At 38.0% G+C, this 10,902-nt stretch overlaps 2 protein-coding genes across 3 annotated transcripts in view; both read left to right on the top strand.

Annotated features, from left to right (window-relative positions):
- The window catches only part of LOC107569945 (MORC family CW-type zinc finger protein 3-like), a 17,467-nt gene extending 12,544 nt beyond the window's left edge, over window positions 1-4,923 (top strand). The window contains exons 13-14 of the mRNA XM_016256122.1: window positions 4,335-4,576; window positions 4,698-4,923. Of these exons, the coding sequence (XP_016111608.1) occupies window positions 4,335-4,576; window positions 4,698-4,836 (381 nt within the window). The 3' untranslated portion in view covers window positions 4,837-4,923. The remainder of the gene's footprint in view (window positions 1-4,334; window positions 4,577-4,697) is intronic.
- A 3,263-nt stretch (window positions 4,924-8,186) lies between these two features.
- The window catches only part of LOC107569399 (poly [ADP-ribose] polymerase 4-like), an 18,687-nt gene continuing 15,971 nt past the window's right edge, over window positions 8,187-10,902 (top strand). For both annotated transcript variants that reach the window (XM_016255496.1, XM_016255489.1), the window contains exons 1-3: window positions 8,187-8,226; window positions 8,555-8,693; window positions 9,548-9,743. In XM_016255496.1, coding sequence (XP_016110982.1) covers window positions 8,568-8,693; window positions 9,548-9,743 — 322 coding nt within the window. In that variant the 5' untranslated portion in view covers window positions 8,187-8,226; window positions 8,555-8,567. The remainder of the gene's footprint in view (window positions 8,227-8,554; window positions 8,694-9,547; window positions 9,744-10,902) is intronic.

Raw genomic sequence — 10,902 nt, 5'->3', positions numbered from 1 at the left:
TCAAATAAGTTACACAAATAAAAGAAATCTCTTCATATAAACAAAGGCTTTGTCTCTGCTCTTTCCATTAAAAATTAAGAGGCAACCACTGCATTTTAATCATCATCCAAACAAAGATGCAGCATACTTGCAGCATGAGCAGTTTTTAATCTAAATTAGACTGTCTAATTTAGTTTGTTTATTCATAATAATAATTGGTAGGGATGTAACAATTCACTCAACTCACGATTCGATTTTCTCACAAAGGTTTTTTTTTTTTTTTTTACAAAATGAGATTGAATACATTATACAGTAAATGAAAAGGGGTCCTTTTATTAGGCTATTGCTGCACGTTTCTTTGTGAAATTTAAATAACAAAACTAAATTGAAATTTTAAAACAAACCCCAAATCAAATAAGTTACACAAATAAAAGAAATCTCTTCATATAAACAAAGGCTTTGTCTCTGCTCTTTCCATTAAAAATTAAGAGGCAACCACTGCATTTTAATCATCATCCAAACAAAGATGCAGCATACTTGCAGCATGAGCAGTTTTTAATCTAAATTAGACTGTGTCTAATTTAGTTTGTTTCATCTAAAACAGAATGGTCTGACTTCAGTTTTGTGAAACTATACTACATAAAACATATCTGAACAAAAAAGCAGAAGAGCTGAATGAGACGCAGATTCACTTTCTGCCAGTAGGTGGCGCTTATGAACAGCAATGATAGTGTTTCCTGGGTTACCGCTGTAAACAAAGCAGAGCTGTGCTTATGAACACTACTTTAATATGCATCGTTCAGAAGCAAAAAGAAAATACTACGTGAACTTCGTAAATACCACGTAAAAAACCTGGTTTTGGCTGCTTTGTTGAGAGCAGTGGCACTGAGAACATTATATTTCACACCCTTTAAGTTCTTTTATTTTCCAAATGTTGATAGGATTAGTCCAACCAATCAAAAGCGAAAGCCTCGTACCGAACGGTTCAATACGAATACATGTATCGTTACACCCCTACTTTCTAAGCATGCGGCTCTCTTGTACGAGACGTGAGTGCAACGGTGATAGATGTCCCTCTGGAAAATGCGCAAAATATGCGTTGTGTGAACGGCTTGGTTTCAGTTTTGACGTAAACAACATCATCTCCACATTGATGTTCTCTTTTTCCGCAATAGTTCAACTGGATAGGCAAAAAAAAAACTCGCACATAAAATTCGAATGGCTGATTTTTACATTTGAATGTGGTTTTTTATTTCAATTCGATGAATATTTGAAATTCGTAATTTTTTTTTGACAGCCCTAGCTGGAAATCACTCAGGTTTAATTAAAAAAATTCTCAAATTGTGTTTTGAATATGAATGAATGTTTTACGTTTTTTAAAAGACATGAGGGTGAGTAAATAATTACAGAATTTTTTTCTGTCACCATTTTTGGGTGAACTAACCATTATACTACTGAAGCTGACTGACCATGAAAGCCTTGCTAGTTAAGATAGTTAAAGGGAAGCCTCAGATGTCACGCCCATGGACCGTTGGCTGAACGTCTGATGCAGTCAGTCTTAAGGTCTGGCTATGCGAGACTAGTTAAAGGGATAGTTCACCCAAAAATTTCAATTCTGTCATTAATTGACCGTTCGCAAAGACCCGCCCTCCTTAGTTACTGTTGCCATCCCCGACAAATAATGCCGCTCTCGCACTACAAATCATGTTCTCACGCAGTGAAAAATACATCTCAGAGCAAAGAGGAAACTAACAACACACCGAAAGACAAGACAGTGCAGGTTACTTCTGGTATCAAACAAGGTCTCAGGACTCTCAGTTTATAAATTGTGTAATTTTTACAGAAATTCAAACAATAAATACAGTTTTGTGGATCTTTAATGTGTTGTGACAGATCACTGTATTGCTTCAGTTCGAACATGTGAACCGATCATCTTTTCATATTTACTTAAAGCATGAAATGAACATGAATAAACATCAGAAAGTATTTTATTTCAACCGCGGAACACACCATTTTTCAAGTTTAAGTCCACAGAAGTTAATCTACTCTCCTGTCTGATTTGTGATAAAGGCTAGAAGAGATACAGCTGCAGCTACTGGGCATGCCCATTTACATATTTTCCGATCCAACAATATAATGTGAAACCTATGAAACTTTGCAACTTTACAGAACTTCTTTATGCACCAAGAACTTGTAACACTCCAAAGAGAAAGTAAAAATTGAAATCGCATCGTATGACCCCTTTAAAAAGCACATGGTGCCATAGTTTCATCATTTTACAGGTTTGACCGTCTTTTTGCAGTAAAAGACCTGTCATAGTTTAACGAGTGAGAAGATGACATGAAGCGACGCGAGGTTAGCTGCATTGAAAACAGATGAGCGCACATGTGCATATACAGCTCCCATTCAGGGCAAAGTTCATGGGATTTTGTCCACAGAATGATAAGAGCACACGTTTTAACATATTATTTTATTATTTAACTCAGTATTTTAACATAAGTGCTGCAGGCCATGCATAGAGCGCCGGACATGATAGATTTTCTGGTACGCAAAACATGAACTTTAAAGGAATTCCTTAGCTTATTACCGTTACTGTGGCAGCCAACAACAGCACAGCTTAACCCTCCGCACAGTTTTATATTTAGTTTATACTGAAAATGTCTCAATTCTATCAATCTTTTTTACCCCGTTTTAACATGGATTTCTATGGAGACTGGCCATAGCTGTCGGGCAAGATGGCGGATGGCAGCAGCGGCACATAATATCCGCTGTTTGATTGGTCACTCAGATCGCCTGTCAATCAAGCTCTTTGCAAACGGTCAATTATTCGCCCTCATGTCGTTCCAAACCCATAAGACCTTCGTTCATCTTTGCTCACAAATTAAGATATTTTTGATGAAATCCGAGAGAGAAATCCGAAATGTTTGACCCTCTATAGACAGAAAGGGTCCTACCACATTCAAGGCCCAGAAAGGTACCAAGAACATTGACAAAATAGTCCATGTGACATCAGTGGTTCAACCATAATTATGAAGATACAAGAATACATTTTGTGCACAGAAAAAAACAAAAATAAGGACTTTATTCACCAACCGTCTTGCACCATAATTAGTGACGTGACATGTGGCCAAGTATGGTGACCCTTACTTGGAATTAGTTGGGGGTTCAGTGCCTTGCTCAAGGGCACCTCAGTCGTGGCATTGAAGTGGGAGAGAGCGCTGTACATTCACTCCCCCCACCTACAATCCCTGCCGGTGCGAGACTCGAACCCGCAACCTTTGGGTTACGAGTCTGACTCTAACCATTAGGCCACGACTTCCGTCGTGGTACTCTATAATGGCAGAAGACGGTAACTCGAATAAAGTCGTAATTTTTTTTTTTTTGCACACAAAAAGTATTCTCGTAGCTTCATAAAATTACGGCTGAACAACTTGAACATGGTAGGACGCTTGCTGTCTATGGAGGGTCAGAAATAGGCCTGTCACGATAAGTTTTTGCTGTGCGATATATTGCCCCAGATATAATTGCGATAAGCGATATTATTGTCATTTTAAAGACCATTTTATGCCACTGAATATATAATCATAGTGTAACAGCATAATAATGCAAGAAGGCCTACACACTTCCAAAAGATAACAAACGTTTAATTTTTAAGAATATTTATATCATGGAAATTAAGTATCAAAATATTAGATACCTTAAAAAACCTGAATAAATAGTAAATAAACATTTTCTAACAAAAGTGCAAAGTAACAAGTAGAAAAAAAACTTGTATGGAGATTTTTCCATCTACAGATTTTTCCCTGATCTTCTTTTCTCTGTAAATAAAGGGTGCACACTATTGCTGAAAAACACAATCTCTACTTAGCAGTCAGATGTCCGTATGCACAAAGACACAGATCCCTAAACAAGGCCATGTCTGCAGATAAAACTTTTTTTTGTAGAAGCATTTTTAGCACCTCATGACTACACGTTATGTACGAGAAGCTGCAAAAGACACAGGCGCAAGTGGAATGTACAAAACATGGTGACATTAATTTTTAAGTAAATATAATGGGCGATATATTGCGTCACCAAAAATGATCGAGGTCATGTTCATATATTGCGCGATAAGTCGATATATTGATTATTGCGACAGGCCTAGTCAGAAAGCTCTCGGATTTCATCACAAATATCTTAATTTTTCTTCCGAAGATAAACGATGTTCATTTTTAGGTGAACTATCCCTTTAAGTGGCATGATGGGGAACTGGTCTTTTCTGCAGGGATGGCCATAATTTGATGAGTCATGCTTAAACTATTTTATTTATTTTTTTTATTTCATTTTTTACTAACCACAAATTTTATACTCAAAAGTTGGAGAGCTTGGAGCAGGAGAAAGCTCACTGCGAACAGTTGCAGAAGGAAGTAGAAGAGCTGAGGAAACAAAGAGAGGCGTGGAGCAATGCAAGAGAGCAAGAGACTCTGAAGGACAGTAACACTAGTTCAGAACAAACATGCAGCGCAAGAACAGCTACAAACCTTGTGAATGGGATCAAAAAGGAAGGAGAGAGCAGTGAAAGATCTGTGGCGGGAGAGAACGCAGTGTCACCGGCCAAGTAAGAGCTTTGTTGACTTGTTTCAAAGGTTTTCAGTGGTATGTGGCCTTTCTGTACATGCTCATTAGGAGTCACGTTTTGATGCACATGTATAAATCTGCTCTCTCTCTTCTGTCATCAGGTTGAGGGAGCTGCGGTGCAGCATCGCCCGTTTATTGGTCACTTTTGTTCCTGCCTTGGACCTCGACCAAGTGAACTATGACTGTGATGTCATAGATGAGATTTTAAACCAGGTCATACAGGAGATTTCCCCCTCTTAGACCACTTTTACTTAAAGCCAGTTGCCAAAGTGTTCAGCCTAGGTCATTGTTTTGTGCATGGTGATAAAATGTTCAAATTTTATTCCACTCTGAGTAAGTCGCTTTGGATAAAAGCGTCTGCTAAATAAATAAAGAAAGAAACTGCATGCCTGTAAAGCCCAATATAACAATGACCTATTTTTATTAGATTTTGCATTTGGATATATATTTTGGGATTTATCACTGAGTGAGTAACATTGTTTTTATTTGCTTATGCCGTACTGGGCTTGTATGTCCATACAGGACATCTGGTTCGCTGTGAGAAGCGAGCAGCCATTGGGTGACTAAAAAACCTTGTTGCCACACACCGCTGTACCGATGCCAGTGTTGTGCCCATTTTTGACCGCCTGCCAAATTATTACCCCTCTCGTTGAAATCTGATTGCCTAATCCTAACCCCTCCCTGGGGTATATAATCTGGCAGGTGTCAGAATTGGGCACAACACCGGCACCAGTGTTCGTTGCACAGTCTTATGTGCATTTCTCTAGTCTAGGTTGTTATTTTATCCAAATAGCTTATCCGTCACACAACCTGCAGTATTTTGCATGATATATTCTATGGTGAGCTGGCAGCCTCCTTCTGTGTTGATATCGCTATGTACATGCATTATGATTTGTATGCAATAATCCACTCACCTGAGTTGTTGTTGCTTCTATTCCCTTTTAATCGCATACACTGGTCTAAGGCTGTGGATAGCCAACTAGCTTCCATTTACCAAATTGTATGCTGCAAACACTATGGGGGTAGAATTGTTGCTTAATATTTCGAATGATCACAAAATTCAAGATATGGGAGCAGAAAATATATCAATTTATATAATTTTATATAGTTTATATAAATATCAAAGGGAAGCAAAAGGGGACGCTCATGAACTGCGTTAAGCTAACTGAGACTGTAAAAAACATTATTAACTTCCCCTGAATTTCCCTAAATTATTTGAATATCAGCCAATCAAAAGCAAAAAAAAAAGGGGGTGGATTCTGCCCATCTGCTCTGCGTAAATGCCCAGGTATTCTTGACTTTCCGCGATCGCACAGCTTTCGGCGGTAGCACATTCTGATGGCTGGTAGGCCGTTGTGAAAAATTAGCTTGCTGCTGGAGCTCATTTTATTCCGGTCAGCAGGGGGTGCTCATTCCCTGACTTGTATGGATCCAAAAGTGTTATAACGATGCAGACTTCAGACTGTAAAAAGAAGCAACCTTTTAATGTATGGGATGATATTAGGCTCAAAATGATTAATAGATGCACGCATGCTGCACATTAATGTAATTCTTAACTCTGCAGACACCGGTTGAAAAGCATTTGTTTCAGTGTAGTGACGCACATTTGCAAATTTTTCAAATCGTGTACACCTTAATGAATTGCACTGGGCCTTGTTCGTTGGTAGTTGTGTGTGGGGGGACGTGAAATGCTCTAAACTGTGAAAATGAAGTCTCAAAATCTGAATGAACCGAATAAGATTGATTCGAACTAGACGTCAATTAATGCACGCGTGTCACCTGATCCACATATGCATGGATTCCTTTTTGCATGAGCAATTTATGATATATTAAAGCAGAACAGAACATTTTTATTTGCAAACATGTCTGTATTTGTACAAATCGCTGCACTATCATTTAATCCCAAATTCCACAGAATCAAATTGAAAGGCATTTGTTTGTGGTTAGTAAGATAAATGTATAAAATGTATGCAGTACATGGACAATTGTGTGTGCGACTATTAATCATTTTGAGTCTAATTTCATCCCATATTAATGAAGCTTAAAAAAAAAAGTCTGCATCCTTATACTAAGACTTTTGGACCCATACACGTCAGGGAATGAGCACCCCCTGCTGGCCGGAATAAAAATAGCTCCAGCAGGCAACAGCAAGCTAATTTTTCACAACAGCCTACCAGCCATCAGAATGTGCTACCGCCTTCAAAAAAACAAAACAAAAAAAAACCAAGGTAAAATTAGTAATTGAGGTGGGGAATACATAAAAACAAAATGTCATGAGGCCAGTTTAATGCCTCAACTGAAAGATGCTCCTTTTCATAGTCTAAAGTTCGTCATATTAGGACTTTTGCACCGATTCAACGGTGTGTGTGTGTGTGTTCACTGCTGTGTGTTTGCACTAGGATGGGTTAAATGCAGAGCACAAATTCCGAGTATGGGACACCATACTTGGCCACAAGTCACTTCACTTTCATTTTATCACTTTTTTTTCATCAAAATTAAAAACAAACAAGCAAACAAAAAAACTTTTGAAATGTTTTACTTTACTTGTAATGAATCTAGAATATATGAAAGTTTCACTTTTTGAAATGTTACTAAATAAAAATGAACTTTTTCACGATATTCTAATTTTTTGAGATGCACCTGTGTGTTATGGAGGACGAAACCTGCAAAAACAATAAATAAGTAAATAAATATGCAAATAAATGTGTGTATAAATACACAAATTCTTGTTCTAGAATATATGAAAGTTTCACTTTTTGAAATAAGTTACAAAAAAATGAACTTTTTCACGATATTCTAATTTTTTGAGATGCTGTTGAAAAAAACAGCATATGCTGGTTAGGTATGTTTTGAAGCTTGCTGGTTTGAGCTGGTTTAAGCTGGTCCTTTGCTGGTTTATGCTGGTCCTTAGCTGGTTTAAAATGGTCCTTAGCTGGGCATGTGCTGGTCCTAAACTGGTCCGACCAGCTAAAGACAAGCACATGACCATCTGGACCAGCAAAGGACCAGCTTAAACCAACTCAAACCAGCATCCCAGCTTCAAAACATACCTAACCAGCATATGCTGTTTTTTTTCACACACACACACACACACACACACAAACACACACACACACACATATATATATATTTTTTAAAATTTATTTTTATTATTATTAGTAGTAGTAGTAGTAGTAGTAGTAGTATATAAGTGTGCGTATAAACCTTGGACTATGTTGTACATTTTCCGTCTATTTTATCAGTCAGAAAAATGTCAGTCGGTGATATCAAAATAAAAACTGCTGTGACAGATCCTCTAAGGATTTTTTTTCCAGATCTCAAAATATGAAAATGACATCAGACTTTGTCTCGTCACCCAAATGAATTAATATTCAACTGGACCACTACAAACTTTTCTCTCCTCGAACCCTCGCCACGTTTTTTCCCCCACGGAAATCTACGGTAAATGATGGTAATTTGTGCAAGGACGGTTTAGACCAGTGGATGGAGCCCGTCTTGTTTTTATCTCAGGGAGGAATGGAGGCGTGTCTTCACTGTACGTACGAGTCAGGAAGCACTTATTATTTATGTCTTCATTAACATTATTTTCTCAAAACCTAAACGTGTCACTCGACTCTGACTTTGTCCGCGGTAAGATACTCTTCTGTCTGCTAATGACACGACAACACTAGCAAGAGAGATACTGCAGCAGGATTTGCATTATCCACTGCTTTCTATCAAGAGAAAGATAGCAACTTGAGAAATCTAACATGTTTTGTGCATGTGCCAATATAAGTATTGTGCATAAAGTCTGATTTATTTAATGAATAGTCAATGTGTTTACTCAAACATGTTTTGTGTTGATACGCCAATAAGAAATATGCTATTATTATTGTCATAGTGTTAATGTGATTGATATATTTACTGTAGGATTCATCGCAGTTTTTCTTTGTTCTTTTGCTTTTCTCCAAATGTTCAGACACGCTGGCACCATGACAGTGTTTGAAAACTGTACTGTGGTGTTAGATGTGAAGAACCTGCCTTTTAAAGAGAAGAATAAACTGAGATTAGCTCTTCTGGAGAATGGAGGAAACATCTCATATGTCATCAACAAAGAGGTTCCTGTTCATTTTTTACTCTTACTCTTTTGTCTTCTTTTTTTGTGCTATTAAAACTAAGAGCAGCTACACTGAGAGTTTGTTTATACATAGATAAAGAGTTGGGTTTCAAATTACATTTACACAATTTACAGACGTTTAGTTTGTTGAACCCTCTGATACTGTTAACTTTAAGTAGTTCAAAATAACGCAGCAACATTTATAATTTTTTTTTTTTTTTTTTACATGTGGCCAAGTATGGTGACCCATACTAGGAATTAGTGCTCTGCATTTTTCCTATCCTAAGTGCACACACACAGCAGTGAACACACACACACCCGAAGCAGTGGGCAGCCATTTTTTTGCTGCGGCGCCCGGGGAGCAGTTGGGGGTTCGGTGCCTTGCTCAAGGGCACCTCAGTCGTGGTATTGAATACATTCACTTCCCCCACCTACAATCCCTGCTCGAACCCGCACCTTGGGTTACGAGCCCGACTCTCTAACCATTAGGCCACGACTTCTCCTCAATTCAATGACTACAGGCAGATTAGTGCCATATTGTGGAAAGAAATAAAGAAAACCATGTGTAAAACTGCTTTTTTTCTGCTCAAGGGCTAATTTGTAGATTGTATCCCCCTCTGTATTTTGATGGGGGTTTTTTTGTATTTCCAATTAATTTGCTATGCTAAGAGTACAAGTGTGACCATTTTTATATGACTATTTAACATTTTCTAATCATGCCCACATTTTTTGTGGTTAAAATTAACGAGCACTTTATGCTTTATAATGTTTAAAATAAGTAATAAGTGTTCAGTGGTCCTACTGAGTCTCTAAAGAGCTGCAGTGTCTCTTCTGACCTCCGTTTATCTCCTTCAGTGCTCTTTTGTAGTCACTAGCAGTGTGAAGGATCTGAGCAGTAACCGGCAGCGCAGCATCCAGAAGCTGCAGATCCCAGTGGTCGGGACACAGTACGTGTGGAGCTGTCTGGACCAAGGGCATCTCCTGCCTTTGACGGAGCATAATGTGACCCCACAGCTGCCATATCCCGGCTCTGAATTCCTCCCTGCTTCAGGTAGGAGTTTCTTGTACCTCATTTAAGGAATTCTCAAACTTTCTTTGTTAGAACAGATGTTTGTCTGAAGTGATACTGTAACTAAGGTTTACTTACATCAGATGTGAAAGGAGGTGGAGTGACAGAACAGATGGGAATGTCACAGCCACATTAGTTTTATTTGCTAACAGTGGATTTGTTTTTTTCTGTAGTTTACATTTACATTTATATTTAGTCATTTAGCAGACGCTTTTATCCAAAGCGACCTACAAATGAGGACAATGGAAGCAATACAAATCAACAAAAGAGCAATGATATACAAGTGCTATAACAAGTCTCAGTTAGCTTAACACAGTACACATAGCATGGCTTTTTTAAATAATATAATAAATAAAAAAGAAAACAGATAGAATAGAAAAAGAATAGAGCAAGCTAGTGTTAGAGGTCTGTTTTGCTTTTGATAATTGTATAATAAATGAAAAGAAAACAGATAGAATACAAAAAGATTAGAAAGCAAGTGTTAGTTTTTTTTTAAGAAAACAAGCAGCAAATGAATAGAGTGCAAGTCTAAAAGGGACAAGTGTTTTTTTAAAGAATAGAATTAGAATAGAGAGTTCTAGAGTTAGAGGGTCAAGCTGCTCGGATTGAGTTGGGCAGGTCATTCCACCAGGAGGGAACAGTTAATGAAAAAGTCAGAGAAAGTGATATTGTGCCCCTTTGGGATGGCACAATAAAGCGACGTTCACTTGCAGAATGCAAGCTTCTAGAGGGCACATAAGTGTGAAGTAATGAATTTAGGTAAAGGGGTGCAGAGCCAGTGGTGGTTTTGTAGGCAAACATCAATGCCTTGAATTTTATGCGAGCAGCTATTGGTAGCCAGTGCAAATTGATGAACAGAGGTGTGACGTGCATTCTTTTTGGCTCATTAAAAATTAATCTTGCTGCCGCGTTCTGGATTATTTGTAAAGGTTTGATAGAACTGGCTGGAAGACCTGCCAAGAAAGCATTGCAATAGTCCAGCCTGGACAGAACAAGAGCTTGAACAAGGAGTTGTGAAGCATGTTCCGAAAGAAAGGGCCTGATCTTCTTGATGTTGAATAAAGCAAATCTGCAGGACCGGACCGTTTTAGCAATGTGGTCTGAGAAAGTCAGCTGATCATCAATCATAACTCCAAGGTTT

Source organism: Sinocyclocheilus grahami, unplaced genomic scaffold, assembly GCF_001515645.1.
Source record: "Sinocyclocheilus grahami isolate Dianchi unplaced genomic scaffold, SAMN03320097.WGS_v1.1 scaffold28.1, whole genome shotgun sequence".
Taxonomy (NCBI): domain Eukaryota; kingdom Metazoa; phylum Chordata; class Actinopteri; order Cypriniformes; family Cyprinidae; genus Sinocyclocheilus; species Sinocyclocheilus grahami.
Note: the sequence above shows the minus strand (reverse complement) of the source record. Positions and strands in the feature narration are given on the sequence as shown.